This window comes from Mauremys reevesii, linkage group 3, assembly GCF_016161935.1.
Source record: "Mauremys reevesii isolate NIE-2019 linkage group 3, ASM1616193v1, whole genome shotgun sequence".
Classification (NCBI taxonomy): Eukaryota; Metazoa; Chordata; order Testudines; family Geoemydidae; genus Mauremys; species Mauremys reevesii.
The window spans coordinates 28,274,934-28,293,194 of record NC_052625.1 but is presented as its reverse complement, the minus strand read 5'-3'; the positions used below and the strand labels follow the sequence as shown (position 1 = coordinate 28,293,194).

General features: G+C 45.2%; 1 protein-coding gene across 4 annotated transcripts in view; it reads right to left on the bottom strand.

Annotated features, from left to right (window-relative positions):
* The window catches only part of PPP1R21 (protein phosphatase 1 regulatory subunit 21), a 90,561-nt gene that overhangs the window by 41,638 nt on the left and 30,662 nt on the right, over window positions 1-18,261 (bottom strand). For all 4 annotated transcript variants that reach the window (XM_039532688.1, XM_039532689.1, XM_039532686.1 and 1 more), the window contains 5 exons: window positions 14,968-15,132; window positions 14,804-14,862; window positions 13,535-13,629; window positions 8,510-8,562; window positions 4,945-5,094 (listed from right to left, as the gene is read on the bottom strand). In XM_039532688.1, the coding sequence (XP_039388622.1) occupies window positions 4,945-5,094; window positions 8,510-8,562; window positions 13,535-13,629; window positions 14,804-14,862; window positions 14,968-15,132 (522 nt within the window). The remainder of the gene's footprint in view (window positions 1-4,944; window positions 5,095-8,509; window positions 8,563-13,534; window positions 13,630-14,803; window positions 14,863-14,967; window positions 15,133-18,261) is intronic.

Genomic DNA, 18,261 nt, shown 5'->3' with positions numbered 1-18,261 from the left:
CAGGACACCCGGATGCGAGCAGCCCTGACTGTGCAGAAGCGAGTGGCCATAGCCCTCTGGAAACTTGCCACGCCAGACAGCTACCGGTCAGTAGCGAACCACTTTGGCGTGGGCAAATCTACCGTGGGGGTTGCTGTGATTCAAGTAGCCCACGCAATCGTTGAGCAACTGCTCTCAAAGGTAGTGACTCTCGGAAACGTCCAGGTCGTCATAGATGGCTTCGCCGCGATGGGATTCCCAAACTGCGGTGGGGCTATAGATGGGACTCACATCCCTATCCTGGCACCAGCCCACCAGGCCAGCCAGTATATTAACCGAAAGGGCTACTTTTCAATGGTGCTGCAAGCACTGGTGGACCATAGGGGACGTTTTACCAACATCTTCGTCGGGTGGGCGGGCAAGGTTCATGACGCGCGTGTGTTCAGGAACTCTGGTCTGTTTAGACGCCTCCAGGCAGGAACTTTCTTCCCGGACCACAAAATAACGGTTGGGGATGTGCAGATGCCTACAGTGATCCTCAGGGACCCAGCCTACCCGCTAATGCCCTGGCTCATGAAGCCCTATACAGGCGCCTTGGACAGTGAGAAGGAACTCTTCAACTACCGGCTGAGCAAGTGCAGAATGGTGGTGGAATGTGCTTTCGGCCGTCTTAAGGGGAGGTGGCGGAGCTTACTGACTCGCTCGGACATGAGCGAAAAGAATATCCCCGTAGTTATTGCTGCTTGCTGTGTGCTCCACAATGTCTTTGAGAGCAAGCGCGAGACCTTTTTGGCCGGATGGGAGGTTGAGGCAAATCGCCTGGCTGCTGTTTACGCTCAGCCAGACACCCGTGCCGAAAGAATATCCCAGCGGGAAGCGCTGTGTATCCGGGAGGCTTTGAAAGCAAGTTTCCTCGGAGAGCAGCCTAACCTATGACTCTCCACTTGATTTTAAGAGACGCTGATCCTGGGCCTGTGTCTCTATGTGTTGAGTGAGATCTGCAGTTACATACCCCGTTCTCCAAGTTTCCCCCACTTCCCAAACAAGTTTTAAAACAAATTAAACGGAACAGTTATTGTTAATAAATCTTTCTTTTACTTTGCATTTCTGTTCAGGGTTTGAAACATGGACGCATACTGTGCTGGGTACGGTGTGCACTGATGTACAGACCGCTTGTACAATACAGGACGGACAGCCTCCTGCTCCTACATAGGTCTCTGGGGTGGGGGACGGTTTCAAATGGTTGTGCATGTAGGGGTGGGTTTGCTGGAAGGGGCGAGTGGGGCCGTCTTTGGATAGGGATTTGGATGCAGGCTCTGGGCTGTGGGTTTGGGCGTAGGAAGGGGTGATGGGTGTGGGGGAAGGGTGAGTATCTGTCCGTGGATGAGGGCTCTTGTTGGGGCTCAGGGCAGCGGAGAGGATCGCGCCTACGGTGGAAGTGCATGGTAAGGGCAGCATGCCTTAACATTAGGAGGTGGCAGGCGCTAGGACCGTGGACAAGCGTACACATCACAGAATGACCCGGGGCAGCATACACCACACAGTGACAGACTGCAGTCAGTAGTCACCAGGGTGTGTGTGCCCTGCAGTTAATCCTGCCCCCGATACTCTGTACCCTGCTAATGTAGGCTATCCCGTGCAATTATAAATCCCCTGCCCCCCCTCCCCCCACATACACACAGTCTTCTGACACCAAACACGTGACGGAAAGAGTGAACAACAGCAAACAGCTTTTATTAATCTACTACATAGTGGGGTGATGAAACTTGGATTTGGGACTGGGTGATCCTGTAAGGGAAGCGCTTCTACACAGTTATAGCGTCAGAGGTGTGTGGTACATTAGCGCTCAGCTGTGGTGCAGTGACAGTTCTCACGGCCCCTACCACCCCTCCGTCTTGTAATTTTTGGTGAGGGGGGGACAGGACTTCTTGGCGTTGGAGGGAGATTGCAGATACAGTGCAGGGGGGCTCTCTCCTCCTGCCTGCGGTCCTGCAGAACATCAACAAGGCACCGGAGCGTGTCCGTTTGCTCCCTCATTAGCCCAAGCAGCGTTTGAGTCGCCTGCTGGTCTTCCTGCCGCCACCTGTCCTCCCGTTCGCTGTGTGAGCGCTGCTGCTGAGAGAGGGTCTCCCTCGAGTGGCTCTGCTGGGCCGCCTCGGCTCTGGAGCAGGCCATCAGTTCCGCGAACATCTCGTCCCGAGTCTTTTTCTTTCGCCGCCTAATCTGAGCCAGCCTCTGCGAGGGGGATGCCGGGGCAGTCCGGGAAAGACCAGAAGCTGTGTGATGGGAAACAGTAAGTGATTTCCTTGAACAGATACATGTTTGCGAACAGTGAACACAGTGTAGTCAGTTTCTCTGAACAAGACCATACAGGGCACCAAGTTCCACGAGATCTCAGGACAAGTTCGAGATTTCGGAATACGCTCTCATTGGCGGCGCCATTGCACAGGAGAGCGGACAAGCGGGGAGAGACAGCTGAATCCGTCTTGCAGACAGTCCTGGTAAGCCTTAAAGTAGATAATGCTTATCATTTAGTGGATAGCTGTGCTCTCCTGCTAAAGGCAATCTGTAAAGCAGAAAGGCTGAGCCTTTTCCAGCCCCTCCCGCCAGTGCACGGGAAAGATCAATGTATGCTTGTTCTCTGTGGCCTCCAGCACGTGGCTGTTAAGCGAGGGTCGTTGTTATGCAACCTAATTTAAAACCATTAACAGTAGTAACAATACACTAATTGCCCTACTTAGATGCAGCCTGTACAGAACGACATCACCCTGAGGCGGGTCACTCGGAGTCAGAGAGAGCGGATGCTAAGGGAAGCCCTGCACAGACCAGGACCATATGCAGCAATGCTGGTGGAGGCGATGATTCCGCTGTACATTAGGATGTCCTGGCGTGGAAGTGTGTGCTTCCACGGAGCACCCAACAAGGCACCTCTCCCCAGGAACCTCCTGCGGAGGCTTTTCGAGCTGCTCTCTGAGAGCTTTTTTGAACTGTCCCAAGAGGATTATTGCTCTATTCCTATATGTGTGGACCTACTTTTTGTATAGTTTGAGATTTAAAAATTTTTATATAGTATTTCTATTTTTTATATACCTGTTTTTTAAAAAATAAATGTTTCCCTGTTTGTAGCACTTACCGCCTGATCCTTCCCCTGATTCTGAGTCCGGGTTAACGGGCGGGGAGGGTTGGTAGGGGATCTCTGTGAGGGTGATGAAGAGATCCTGGCTGTCAGGGCAAGCGGTATTGTGTTCGCTGTCGCCTGCGCCGTCCTCCACAAACCCTTCCTCATCTTCCCCATCGGCGAACATTGCCGAGGAACTGTCCAGGTACACTATGCCATCGTCAGAGTCCACGGTCACTGGTGGGGCCGACTCTGTGGCAGACCCACCGAGAATGGCATGCAGTGCCTCGTAGAAGCGGCATGTCTGGGGCTGTGCTCCGGAGCGTCCGTTTGCCGCTCTGACTTTTTGGTAACCTTGTCTCAGGTCCTTGACTTTCACGCGGCACTGCATCGCATCCCGGCTGTATCCTTTGTCTATCATGGCTTTGGAGACCTTCTCGAAGGTCTTTGCATTCCGCTTGTTGGAGCGCAGCTCCGAGAGCACAGACTCCTCGCCCCACACAGCGATCAGATCCATGACTTCCCGGTCAGTCCATGCTGGGGACCTCTTTCTATTCTTGGATTGCCCGGACTCCTCTGCTGGAGAGCTCTGCATTGTTGCAGGTGCTGCGGAGTTCGCCCCGATGTCCAACCAGGATGTCAGATTCAAAGTGCCCAGACAGGAAAAGGAATTCAAATTTTCCCGGGTCGTTTCCTGTGTGGCTGGTCAGAGCATCGAAGCTCGGACTGCTGTCCAGAGCATCAACAGACTGGTGCAGTGTGGGATAGCTCCCGGAGCTACTAAGTTCGATTAGCATCCACACCTAGCCTAATTCGAACTAGCCATGTCGAATTTAGCGCTACTCCACCTGTCGGGGTGGAGTACCAAATTCGAACTAAAGAGCCCTCTAGTTCGAATTAAATGGCTTCCTGGTGTGGACGGTTGACTGGTTAGTTCGAATTAACGCTGCTAAATTCGACTTAAAGTCCTAGTGTAGACCAGGCCTAAGGGCTAGTCTGCTGTGGCAGCGCTTTAACGTGGCTTGTGGGGTCATGGTTTAAAAAAAAAAAAAAAACACCTCCATGAGGGGCACTGTCTACACTGGCACTTTACAATGCTGAAATTAGCTGTGCTCAGTGGGGTGTTTTTTCACACTCCTGCATGAGAAAGTTGCCGTGCTGTAAACTGCCAGTGTAGATAAGCCCTAAGAATAGCTCAAAGCACTGTACGGATAAAAAGCTTTATAATCCCTCTAGAACATTAAGGATGGTTAAACACACAGATAGCCCAGGATCAGACAGTAAGACAATGAATAACTTGGGAACAGAGCTCAAAAGTTAATCGTATGTGAACCATAACATTTCCACCTTTAATATTCCCTTTTAGTTTCCCATTACAGAGATGTAAAGGTATACAGTTAACTAGGCCTTTCTCCGTTCCTCACATTCTTCTCATCCTCATGTTCCTCCATCTCTCAAAATATTCTTATAGCAGCTATTAAAAAGAAAGGACAGCTCTCAGGCAGTGTAATACTTAGATATTTGAAGGTAATCTGCTGGCTCATTTAATAAACGCAAATGCAATTAGGTTGGCTTCTATGCTTCTAGCAGAGCCTTGTTTTGACTATTGTAATGCTCACGTAGTGAAGGCACATGGAGGGGGAAAAATAGGATTCTCTACAACCATCCCCTCTCCTGCACCCAAAGGATTCCTGTCACAGCAATGACCCTCCGAAGAAAGACTACTCCTTCAGAAATTATTAATGTTGCTCCAATAAGGGAAGAATAAGGTGTTTCCCATGAGGAACAGGCCAAAGTATAAGGTAATCAAGTTTCTGTACAATATTAACTGAAAAAAATAAGTTTACCTTCTGATTTAATGGCGATATAGTATCAGTGGCAGAATCAATGGGAAAAATCTGGACTCTCTGTTCCATGTAAGTATGAAAGTTCAGAAGTGCTGTCACAAGATCCTGAACGAAAGCCAAAGCCTGACCAGCAATGTCCCGCAACTTCAGCTTTAACACAAACAGTTACTGTTGGTATATTTCAGTTACAAATACAATTTATTTAAATTGAGACCTTAAAACAACACTGCTTATAATTAGATGGGACAAGAACAGTTTTTATTATCTGTAACTCCTATCAAGTTTGATCCCCTATTGTGAATTAGATCTTTCTGCCTGAAGGACAGGACAGGACTGTATCCAGAGATCAGCATATATGGTTTTAATGTTTACCATGTTTTAAAATGTGGGACTTAATGTGTCGTGCGGTGGGACAAAAAAAGCATCTGGAATTGCAGAATACCACTTTAAGAAAGATACAGAATGCTTTTATACCATGCAGCATTGCACCGGCATTTTGCTGTACCAATTTTCTGAATAGCTTAAGGAAGTCTTTAACTTAAGACAGTATATTCCTTTTCATGTAACCTAGCTTTCTGGTGGTGCTTTGCTGTAGATGTATCCTGTGACCCTACCTTCACAATTTATTACAACCACCCCATGTTTTTTTTTTTCTTATTCTGCCCTGTCTGGACAAAATTTGTTATAAACTTTCACTGTTTGTTAAGTCTCCCCAGATATAATACCTCATACATTTCTTTTTATTGTCTATTTCCCTAACTTACCCAAACACTCCACTCTCCTCCTCCTATTTTGGTGTCCCCTGTGTATTTCAATCGGTGCAATTACAGTAGAACCTCATTAATGCAATAAAACTACAAGTGCAAAAATCTGCCCTGAAAACAGATTTTCAAGACTGTAGATTAGTGACCAACCAGTATGGGTCTGCTTCTGTACCAGAGGCAGGGTCAGATTGACTGACACCATATTCCCACAGCCCAAAAAGGGAGGTCACTTCAAGTACTGGTTCAGCCAGACCCTACCACTCAGCAATTGCCTGGAGCTAGACTATCTTCATCACAAAACAGGCCAGTGACAGCCATCCATTCACTCCCAGCTTGGCTACGGCCACAGAGACAGTGAGCCCATTCTCTTCAGAGAGGCTCCTGAAGAGCAGAGGGCAGTCATAGCAATCTTTCTAAAGGAATCCCTGCATGCTGTAATCAGGAACCTTCATACTACAGCCAGCAAAGAGTCCTGTGGCACTTTATAGACTAACAGATGTATTGGAGCATGAGCTTTCGTGGGTGAATACCCACTTCGTCAGATGCATGCATTCACACACGAAAGCTCATGCTCCAATACATCATAGAATCATAGAATCTCAGGGTTGGAAGGGACTTCAGGAGGTCATCTAGTCTAACCCCCTGCTCAAAGCAGGACCAAACCCAACTAAATCATCCCAGCCAGGGCTTTGTCAAGCCTGACCTTAAAAATCTCTAAGGAAGGAGATTCCACCACCTCCCTAGGTAACCCATTCCAGTACTTCACCACCCTACTAGTGAAAAAGTTTTTCCTAATGTCCAACCTAAACCTCCCCCTCTGCAACTTGAGACCATTACTCCTTGTTCTGTCATCTTCTACCACTGAGAACAGTCTAGATCCATCCTCTTTGGAACCCCTTTTCAGGTAGTTGAAAGCAGCTATCAAATCCCCCCTCATTCTTCTCTTCTGCAGACTAAACAATTTCAGTTCCCTCAGCCTCTCCTCGTAAGTCATGTGCTCCAGCCCCCTAATCATTTTTGTTGCCCTCCGCTGGACTCTCTCCAATTTATCCACATCCTTCTTGTAGTGTGGGGCCCAAAACTGGACACAGTACTCCAAATGAGGCCTCACCAGTGCTGAATAGAGGGGAATGATCACATCCCTCGATCTGCTGGAAATGCCCCTACTTATACAACCCAAAATGCCATTAGCCTTCTTGGCAACAAGGGCACACTGTTGACTCATTCAGCTTTTCGTCCACTGTAACCCCTAGGTCCTTTTCTGCAGAACTGCTTCCTAGCCATTCGGTCCCTAGTCTGCAACAGTGAATGGGATTCTTCTGTCCTAAAGGCAGGACTCTGCACTTGTCCTTGTTGAACCTCATCAGGTTTCCTTTGGCTCAAACCTCTAACTTGTCTAGGTCCCTCTGTATCCTATCCCTACCCTCCAACGTATCTACCACTCCTCCAAGTTTAGTGTCATCTGCAAACTTGCTGAGAGTGCAGTCCACGCCATCCTCCAGATCATTAATGAACATATTGAACAAAACCGGCCCCAGGACTTACCCTTGGGGCACTCCGCTTGAAACCGGCTGCCAACTAGACATGGAGCCGTTGATCACGACGATCTAGCCAGCTTTCTATCCACCTTACAGTCCATTCATCCAGCCCATACTACTTTAACTTGCTGGCAAGAATACTGTGGGAGACCATATCAAAAGCTTTGCTAAAGTCAAGGAATAACACATCCACTGCTTTCCCCTCATCCACAGACCCAGTTATCTCCTCATAGAAGGCAATTAGGTTAGTCAGGCATGACTTGCCCTTGGTGAATCCATGCTGACTGTTCCTGATTACTTTCGTCTCCTCTAAGTGCTTCAGAATTGATTCCTTGAGGACCTGCTCTATGATTTTTCCAGGGACTGAAGTGAGGCTGACTGGCCTGTAGCTCCCCGGATCCTGCTCCTTACCTTTTTAAAGGATGGGCACTACATTAGTCTTTTTCCAGTCATCCGGGACCTCCCCGTTCGCCATGAGTTTTCAAAGATAATGGCTAATGGCTCTGCAATCAAATCCGCCAACTCCTTTAGCACATCTTTTAGTCTATAAGGTGCCACAGGACTCTTTGCTGCTTTTACAGATCCAGACTAACACGGCTACCCCTCTGATACTTAATACTACATCCAGTGATTCCTCTTCCCTTCCATGACCCTAGCAGAGCCATGGAAGCAGCATCAGCCCACATCCTCAGCAAAAGCACCAGCAAAACACAATAGCGATATAACCACCAGTCAACTACAAGTGGACTTGCTCTGATCCAGAACTTTATGATACATGAAGGTGGGGCCTCTGGGCAACATAGCACTCCTTCAATGGGCCTGCCCAGAGCACAGCAGTGGAACTTGAATGACCTGCGCTTTTGTAAAATAAAGAGGATTTGAGGAGGGAATTGCACTGAAGTGTAATAATAAAAGCAGTGCAGCCAAAACAGCCTGCTGGCTTATTGCTCAGTGTCAGGCTCAATAGGATATTTACATTTTTGTCTTGAACATTCACATTTCATTTATGTAAAAAAACAATAGACTTTTACAGTTATACAATTATATAATTGGAGATATACCTATCTCCTAGAACTGGAAGGGACCCTGAAGGGTCATTGAGTCCAGCCCCCTGCCTTCACTAGCAGGACCAAGTACTGATTTTTGCCTGAGATCCCTAAGTGGCCCCCTCAAGGGTTGAACTCACAACCCTGGGTTTAGCAGGCCAATGCTCAAACCACTGAGCTATCCCTCCCCCATAAGCCATGTAAGGTTATTACTTACCTGACATCTTCTATTGTGTAATGGTACATTAAGAGCATTATATTGACTAGATCCTACAAACCAAAAATTGACAGTTACACATACAAATAATGGAGTCGTGTTTTTACATTAAATTCTTGTGGCAGTCTAACAATGAAATCTGCTCAATGTAATGTCTGCATTACCACAATGTCACTGAGTTTAAAATAAATTTTACAGATTTGACAAAAAAATTGTAGCTGATACTAAACAGTATATACCTGAACAAAAAATCATTTGACTTTAGAAATAGTCACAATGAATATCCCCACATTAACATCATTACTGTGACCAAGTTGTGGCTGAAATGGTACTTCCAATCTAAATCTGGATTTTTAATGGTTTTTAACAGGGCTGTCGATTAATCACAATTAACTCATACGATTAACTCAAAAAAATTATCTGCACTGTTAAACAACAGAATCCCAACTGAAATGTACTAAATATTTTGGCTGATTTTACATTTTTATATATATAGTACTCTGTGTTGTAATTCAAATCAAAGTGTACCGTATATACTCGTCATAAACCGGTTAGTTTATAAGCTGATATCCATCTTGGGGATGGGGGGGAGGGGGTAAGTAAAAATGGACAAATTTTATGACTCGTTCATAAGCTGACCCTATAATTCAGGGGTCGGCAAACTTTGGCTACCAGGCTATCAGGATAAGCCGCTGGTGGGCTGAGATAGGTTTACCTCCTTGCCTGTGGAGGTAAACTAAGTAAACAAAAAAGTGTCCCGGTGCACCAGCTGCTTACCCTGACAGGCTGGGATAGCAAGCAGTGGGAAACTGTTTTGGGGGGTAGAAGCTGGGGGTCAAGGGAGTAACCCCTGCAACCACCCCCTACATGACCCCACCCCTAGCCCAGGACCCGGACACACTCCCCATGCCATCCCTTCCCACCTTATCTGGGGAGGATGTCTCTGGCCTGGCTGGAGCTGCTCCGGCAGGCTGGGCAGAGAGACTGCAGCCAGACCGGGCAGTGCGGCCGCAACGTGTTCCGGAGGGCCGGTGTGACGACACAAAAAGCTCCCTCTCCCAGTTCCCTACTTTGGGTGCACTGAGCATGCTCACCCAAACTGAGCATGCCCAGTAACCTTCAAGTTTGTGTGGCAGAAACTGCAACTAGTTGCAAAAGTGGAAGGTTGCTGTTTGTGCCGCTACACCAGGTGGCACGGCCACAGCCCACTCTGGGGGGCAGTGCCGAGTGGCACGGCTGCGGGGAGAGCAGCCTAGCCAGAAACAGAGAGACGCTGGCCCTACTTCTTCCCTTCTGGCTCTGCTGCCCCTTCTTGCTCCCTCTGCTGGGGGGAGGGGCTGCGTCCCACCTCTCCCTCTCTATACCCATTCATAAGCCGACCCCCTTCTCTGGTACTTCCCTTTTTTACTAAAAAATTCGACTTATGAACAAGTATATACGGTATATTATTCTTGATTACAAATATTTGCACTGTGAAAGATAAACAAAAGAAATAGTATTTTTCAATTCACCTCATACAAGTACCGTGGTACAATCTCTGTGTTGTGAAAGTGCAACTTGCAAATGTAGACTGTTACATAACTGCACTAAAAAACAAAACAATGTAAAACTTCAGAGCCTACAAGTCCACTCAGTCCTATTTCTTGTTCAGCCAATCGCTAAGACAAACAAGTTTGTTTACATTTACAGGAGATAATGCTGCCCTCTTCTTATCTATGTCACCAGAAAGTGAGGCATTTGCATGGCACTTTTGTAGCCAGCATTGCAAGGAATTTACGTGCCAGATATGCTAAAATTCGTATGCTCCTTCATGCTTCGGCCACCATTCCAGAGGACATGCTTCCATGCTGATGACGCTCATTAAAAGAATAATGCATTAATTAAATTTGTGACTGAAATCCTTGGGGCAGAATTGTATATCCCCTGCTCTGTTTTACCCACATTCTGCCATGTATTTCATGTTATAGCAGTCTCGGATGATGACCCAGCACATTTTAAGAACACTTTCACTGCAGATTTGACAAAATGCAAAGAAGGTACCAATGTGAGATTTCGAAAGATGCTACAGTACTTGACCCAAGGTTTAAGAATATGAAGTGCCTTCCAAAATCTGAGAGGGACGAGCTGTAGAACATGCTTTCAGAAATCTTAAAAGAGCAACACTCTGATGAGGAAACTATAGAACCTGAACCACCAAAAGAGAAAATTAACCTTCTGCTGGTGGCGACTGACTCAGATAATGAAAATAAACATGCGTCGGTCCACACTGCTTTGGACTGTTATTAATCAGAACCCATCATCAGCATGGACGTATGTCCACTGGAATGGTGGTTGAAGCATGAAGGGACATACGAATCTTTAGCGCATCTGACATATAAATATCTTGCAATGCCAGCTACAACAGTGCCATGAGAACGCCTGTTCTCATTTAGAGGTGACATTGTAAACAAGAAACATTATCTCCTGAAAATGTAAACAAACTTGTTTGTCTGAGTGATTGACTGAACAAGAAGAAAGACTGAGTGGACTTGCAGGTTCTAAAGTTTTACATTGTTTTATTTTTGAATGCAGTTATTTTCTGTATATAATTCTACATTTGTAAGTTCAACTTTCATGATAAAGAGATTGCACTACAGTACTTGTATTAGGGGAATTGAAAAATACTATTCTTGTTTTTTTTTTACAGTGCAAATACTTGTAATAAAAAATAAATATAAAGTGAGTACTGCATACTTTGTATTCTGGGTTGTAATTGAAATCAATATATATGAAAATTTAATTGAAGAGATCCATACTTTAGGTCAATATGCACAGGAAGAGGAAAAAATGTATTTCAAAGCAACTTATGCACTGTCCTTTTTATATTATTTATACTTGACAAACTTGTTTATTTTTGCTGGTGATAAATGTGAGGAACTGTCATGAAGGTCACATTTGTTTGTTCTGAAGAGCAAGAATTGGATCCAAGATTAATGAATCCTAATCTCACGAGAAAAGAGAAATTATGAGGGAAAACTCTACGATCCCCTTGTAGGCTTAATGTCACATGTTGGCAGCCCAACCAGCAAAGATATCTCAGACCTCAGAAAGAAGAACATGTAGGTGTTAAAGAGAGAAACACATGGCAAACGTATCTTGTGTCCAAATGTTAAAGGGAGCAAGAACTGATTTTAGCTTTGGCAACACTGACGTGGGAGAGCAAGGCCAGAACTGTTTTCGAAGAGCAGTGAGATGGTGAATAAGCAATAGACTGGGCAGGAAAGTGAATTTCACCTCTGAAAAAAAACTAAGGTTTTGGGGAAAAAATGGGTCCCCCAAATCAGGATAAAAGGCCAAAACCCTGCAAAATTTTTTGCAGGAAATGAATTTCTGCAATACATTTCATTACAGAAACACCAAAATGTCCCCACTGAGTGAATGTTTTGGTGTTTCCAAAACAAAATATGTTCCCTGGGAACTCTGGCTTCATGGCAACACACCAGACAAGCTACTGGGGATCATGGAAGCAAGGGCTCCCATCTCCTGGACATCCCACTAACCTGTGGCAGCCCACAAACACAGCTGTTGAGGAGCCAGGTCACCAGTTCCTCAGCAAATTTCCCACAAGGCTGCCGAGGAGCTAGAGAGCCTGGCAGTCTGTATAGCCTGACTTCAAGGTTTGGAGAGCTAACTTTGCTAAGCCCATTACTTGTTCCACTGTGGATGATGGCTCAAAGGACAGGTAAAAGCCCTTCAATGCAATTCTGTTACTACTGCTGCTGCTGCTTCTTCTCCTCACTCTCTTCAGGCTCTTCTGCACTAAGACCTGCTCTATAGGGAAGAGAGGGTATCCTGTTGCCTGCCCAAGTAGCTCTTTGTGACCCAGACTGTTAGTTGCCTAGGATGGGATGAGAATCCTCCAAAACGTTCTAGGACAATTCTGCCCTTCTCTGCTTGCCTGGGCTCTGTCCCTTCTGCTGGGGAGCCTGGCAAAGCATTCCAACTTTCCCTTAACATGAAGCTACAGGAGAGATGCAGAAGCTGAGCACTTTCTGACCCTGACCCTCTCCTTATTCTTTTTGGCCACTTTGCAGCAGATGGGGTCGGGAAAGGGAAGAGAAGGGGCAGGCTGACTCAGGTCAAATTCCATGTCAAAATCCCAAAGTATTTTTTCAACAGACAGAGTTAGGCTGAATATCTGGACATGGAGGGATAAAAGCCATCTTAAAAAGTAAAAGCAGAGGGCTGCTTCCTGCTATTTGCTCTACTGGGAAGCAGAGAATTGTGGGTAGTGTCAAGAGAGAAATGTTAGTCCTAAACCTGCCCAGTCCCGGTTCATTGTCTTACCTGTCTCCACATTCCTAGGAGAAAGGAAGAAACCCACTGCTGGATATGCTAGAGAATCTGAGAAATTAGGACCTTACTTGGGATATGCAGAGTTCAGTTTAGATTTGCCTTTGTTGCTGGGCTTTAACCAAGCATTAAGTTTTCCCATGGGATCCTCAAGAAAGGCCATTATACATTTGAGAAACTGCCACATGACATCGAGATTTTTTTCCAGATAGTACCCTCCTCCCATCTAAGCAATAACCTATGTTAACAACTGTACTCTCCTTGCCTGATAGAACCCTCTTGGATATGACCGCCTAAAGATCCATCCATGGAAGGGCCTTGATAAATTAACAGAATTACCCTCTCTTTTTATAATATTCTGTCCAAATTAAGTTGATCCGATGGTAGGTTATAGGAGAGTTTAAGACACCCTCTATAGAGCTTTTAAGTTGTATTTACCACACAATTAATGGCTTTATATATTTAAAGACCACTAAGTTAGAACAGAAGTGCCAACTAAACATTAAATATATCGAGCATCATTAATGCACCATTACAAGTAGCTGTAATGAGAGAGAGTTCAGTTTCCTGGGGTTTTTTGGGCCTAATATCTGTTTAATTCACAAGGTGGTCACTTTTTCCACAGGAATGCCCAAATTAAGACTGAATGTTTCTTTCTTTTTGAGGGGAGGGGGGAATCAATGAAATACCTACTTGTGTCATTGAAAGGTACTTTTTCATTGATTATGCATAGAGAGTCATCCAATCGCCTACCCAAATCTGCATGAAGGTTCTTTAACTGCTGCTGGCTGGGTAGAAAAACAGGATAACATTACAAACCTTGTTTAAGTAAATCAATAACATCTCAGTTGTACCTTAAGCTGTGGTCCCATGTTCAAATACTGTCCACATTTTTCCAGAGTTTTTAAAAGAGCGAAACAGATCGCAATATGAGTAAAGAGACACAGGATAGGCACAGCAGGACTGACATTTATGGTGATCAGGATTTTCAAGTTCTTCATTTCCCCCTCCCAATACAATGAGAAGTGCACAGAAAGCCAGAGAGCTGAATAACCATGTTGCATTCCAAGACTCAATTTATTGTCAAAGTAATCTTTACATTATTTCTAAACTGTATTACATATACTATATGAAAACTTAATTCAGTTCCAAAGTATGTCACATTTAGGATCCTTTTACTTCTCCAAGTCAGAAAATACAACCTGTATTGTTTCACCCCACAGTGAGTGAGTGGTGGATAATTCAGGTAACTACAAAGTATATTTATTTGTTGCATAATTGTTACAGAAGAGCCACAAGCATTTCAGAGTCCTATATTTAGTGCTGATAACCTAGGAGCCTAAGCTGCAAAGCAAAGAGCTCTGTAAAAATAATTATTCATATTTCTACTCACCTGTATTTTATTCGACTGAAATCTAATAGCTGTTATGAATTTTATAAAGACAAGTCTATGAGACAAACATTGATCATTGCTCATACTGTAGAGTAAAAGATTCTACTCAGACATTGTACACACATCAATAACTTACTTCTGTAAACAATTCCACAATTTTTCACAAGCTTTACAGTTTTTTACAACTACCTAGCATTCTTGCTGAAGAAAGAACACTGAACTAAAGAGCTCTGCGTAACAGGATTTTAACATGTGCAAAAGCTGCTGTCTTGTCAGATATCAAGGAGGATGGATACAGAGATCTCTAGGAGAACACAGTAGCTGATCAACATGTAGAGATGAGATCAATTTATTTCCTTTTCCTAGATAAAATCAAAGTGGCTGCGATACCCATGTACTATTGTTACTTGTGACATGAAACTAACAGAGCACTAAGTAACTCTCGGTTTTACCAGAAATGAGTGTATATGGCTGTATTCAATTGCTGTAGCAATGCAGAGCAATCACTTCTCTGGTTGGTTTACTTTAAGAAAAATTAAAGAAAATTTATTTTTAACATAAGAACTTACCATTCTTCTGCTCGAAATCTACATTCCTTAGCTTCTCTTTCTAGTGTCTGAGACTTGATCTTTATGCAAAAAGAACAGAACCCCACAATGTAAGTACTATAACATTTTTGCATGTATTTGCAAAACTTTTTAGGCATTTTAGTAAGTACGATTGTAAAACTTACTTCTAAGTTGGTTTTATCATTCTGCAGTTTTTCTATAGTATCAATGTATTTCCGGGTTAAACTATCCACCACTGCTTGATGCTGGGCAGCATCTGTTTCCAAAACCTCAAGTCTATTTTTCAGCTCAGCTTCCAAACGTTTGTGCTGCTCATCTGCTTCAAAGAACTACAAATGAGAAAAGGAATTTTCTTATCTGAAATATTCCTTTTAACCCAATACTATAAGTTATGTCAATTCATATGGACACCATAGACTCTTACTACTGAAGGCAGATTTTTACAAGCTATAGTTTCTTATGCTGCTTTACTCTGTGTAGTCACTTATGTGGCCCTCATCAACATATCATCAGACTGCCTCATGAGGACTATAAATCTTGGAACACTAATGGAGCATTGTCCATAGTACTGTAATACACTATTCAGAATGTAGCAGCTTCAAAAAATAACCCTGGGGGAATTCTGCACCAAAAAATTAAAAATTCTGCACACAATATTTTAAAAAATTCTGCAAATTTTATTTGTCAAAATAACTACATAATCATACCAGTTTCAATTATTTTGGTAATTTATTTCAAAATACCTGTCAGCAAGTACAGTAACTCCTCACTTAAAGTGATCTCGGTTAATGTTGTTTTGTTGTTACATTGCTGATCAATTAGAGAACATGCTCGTTTGAAGTTGCGCAATGCTCCCTTATAACGGTGTTCGGCAGCCGCCTGCTTTGTCCACCGCTTGCAGAAAGAACAGCCCATTGCAGCTGGCTGGTGGGGGCTTGGAACCAGAGTAGACCAGCAGCCCCCCTATCAGCTCCCCATTCCCCTAAGTTCCCTGTGCGGCAGCTGCCCAGCAGGTTATCAATTGCTGGAAGTTCAGCTGTCCCTCCCCTCACTGCTATGTGCTGCTTCTGCCCTCTGCCTTGGAGCTGCTACCGAGAGCCTCCTGCTTGCTGGGAGGAAGAGTGGAAAGAGAGAAGAGAGGTGTTAATGTCAGGGCTTCCCCCTCCCTCCTGCTCCTGCTCCCCGCTTACCCCATCTCCATAGAGCGGGGTGGGGGGGAGACACAACAGGGCTCAGGATGGAGGGAGCTTGCTAGCAGCAGCTGCTGTTTCAACTTACTGATCTACTTAAAAAGGCAATGTAGAGTGGCGTCAGAGTACTTAAAGGGGCAATGAGCATGTCTCTCACACACACACACACACAGGGTGTGTCTCTCTGTCTGCCATACTGTCTCCCCTCTCTCCATTTGTGCTGCCTTGTAGAGTGTTAGGTTACATTAACAACAATGTATTAAACCTTGAGGGCTCAGCCGAGTGCTAGTTCATCATTCAGCACTAAGGCATTCCCTGAGAAATATTTCACCCTCTGCCTCCACCACCTCAACCAAACTTCAATCATCTTTTCTGTGTATAGTATTAAAGTGTGTGAGTGTGAGTGTGGCCAGACAGCTATAGAAAAGTAGTGGGAGACAGATATATTAGCTCCAGGCTAAACAAATCCCTGTTAACAGAATAAGTAAATGACAGCTACTCCCTGGGGCTAATGAAGATCTTTCCAGAAGGCAGGGAAGATAACTAAGTTGACTGGAACACCTGAAACCAATTAGGGGCTGGCTGAAACTAGTTAAGAGCCTCCCAGTTAGTCAGTTGAGCGCGTGTCAGGAGCAAGCCATGCTGTTGGAGGAACTAAGCAGTACAAACCATATCAGGCACAAGGAAGGAGATCCTGAGGTAACAGTAAAGTAGATATTAAGGAAGTGGAGACTGCTGTGGGGAAGTGGCCCAGGGAATTGTACACGTCCTACTTCAAAAAAAAGTCAGCTATCATAGCTGCTACTGTTAAGGTCCCTGGGCTGGAGCCTGGAGTAGAGGGTGGGCCCCGGCTCTCCCTCTCCCCTCTCCGATTAATCACTAAGACTGGGAGACAACAGAGACTGTGCGAGGGCAGGTTGCTTCTCCTCACCTCCCTTGCTGGCTTATGATGAAAATGGCTCAGTAGGCTGTGACCCTTGCCTCTAGAGAGTGAAGGGCTACATGGAGGGTCAGAGTGAGCCTCAGAGGCTAGTGAAATCCGCCAGGAAGTGTGGGACCCACTGAGACAAGGACAGAGCTTTGTCACGATATATGTAAAAAATATACAGTCTTGTCTGGTGAAAAAAATTTCCCTGGAACCTACCCGAACCCCCCGCCCACCCCCCATTTATATTAATTCTTACAGGGAAATTGGATTCACTTAAATTCGCATTTTTCAGGAACATAACTACAATGTTAAGCGAGGAGTTACTGTATGTCTGACAATACAGAGACACAAAAATCCCCCCAGGAGTAGAAAGTTCATAGAATCACAGAATCATAGAACTTAAGATCAGAAGGGACCATTATGATCATCTAGTCTGACCTCCCGCAAAATGCAGGCCACAAAAGCTGACCCACCCACTCTTGAAATAATTCTCTCCCTTGACTCAGCTGTTGAAGTCCCCAAATCCTGGTTTAAAGACTTCAAGTAGCAGGTAATCCTCCAGCAAGCAACCCCTGCTCCATGCTGCGGAGGAAGGCGAAAAACCTCCAGGGCCACTGCCAATCTACCCTGGAGGAAAATTCCTTCCCGATCCCAATCAGCTGAACCCTGAGCATGCGGGCAAGACTCTCCAGCCAGACACTCAGGAAAAAGACTTTCAATATCCCAACATTGACTCTCGGTACTAATTACCAGTGGCAGCACGTTATTGACCTATTGACTAAATAGTGTTATCCTATCAAACCATTCCCTCCATAAACTTATCAAGCTTAATCTTAAAGCCAGAGAGGTCCTTCGCCCCCACTGTTTCCCTCTGTAGGCTGTTCCAGAATTTCACTCCCCTGATGGTTAGAAACCTTCGTCTAATTTCAAGCCTAAACTTCCCGACTGCCAATTTATTAAAGAAACCCCTATTGACAACCCAGTTCCTGTTTGTATGTTGCCCCCGCCACCCCGAGCCAAGCCAGGGGGACAGACAACCACAACCCCTCTCCCACCCAGATCCCACACACGAGCCTCCCTACCCCCCAGAGCCCAGACACCCACTCTCCTCCCCCCAACTACCCCTAGCCCAGGGATCCAGAGGGAGAAATAGTCTGATGCTCAGTCCCAGGCTTGTATGGAGTTTCCTGCAGTGCGCACCTCGGTCTCTTTCCCTCAGAGCATGTGACGAACTGCAGCTGCTAGGAACCCTCTACTCTTCCCTCTCACCCCCCACCCCCACCCTCAGTGTCTTCTATTGTGAGCTGGGCTCTGCCAGGTCCAGTGGCCCCTATTGGCGG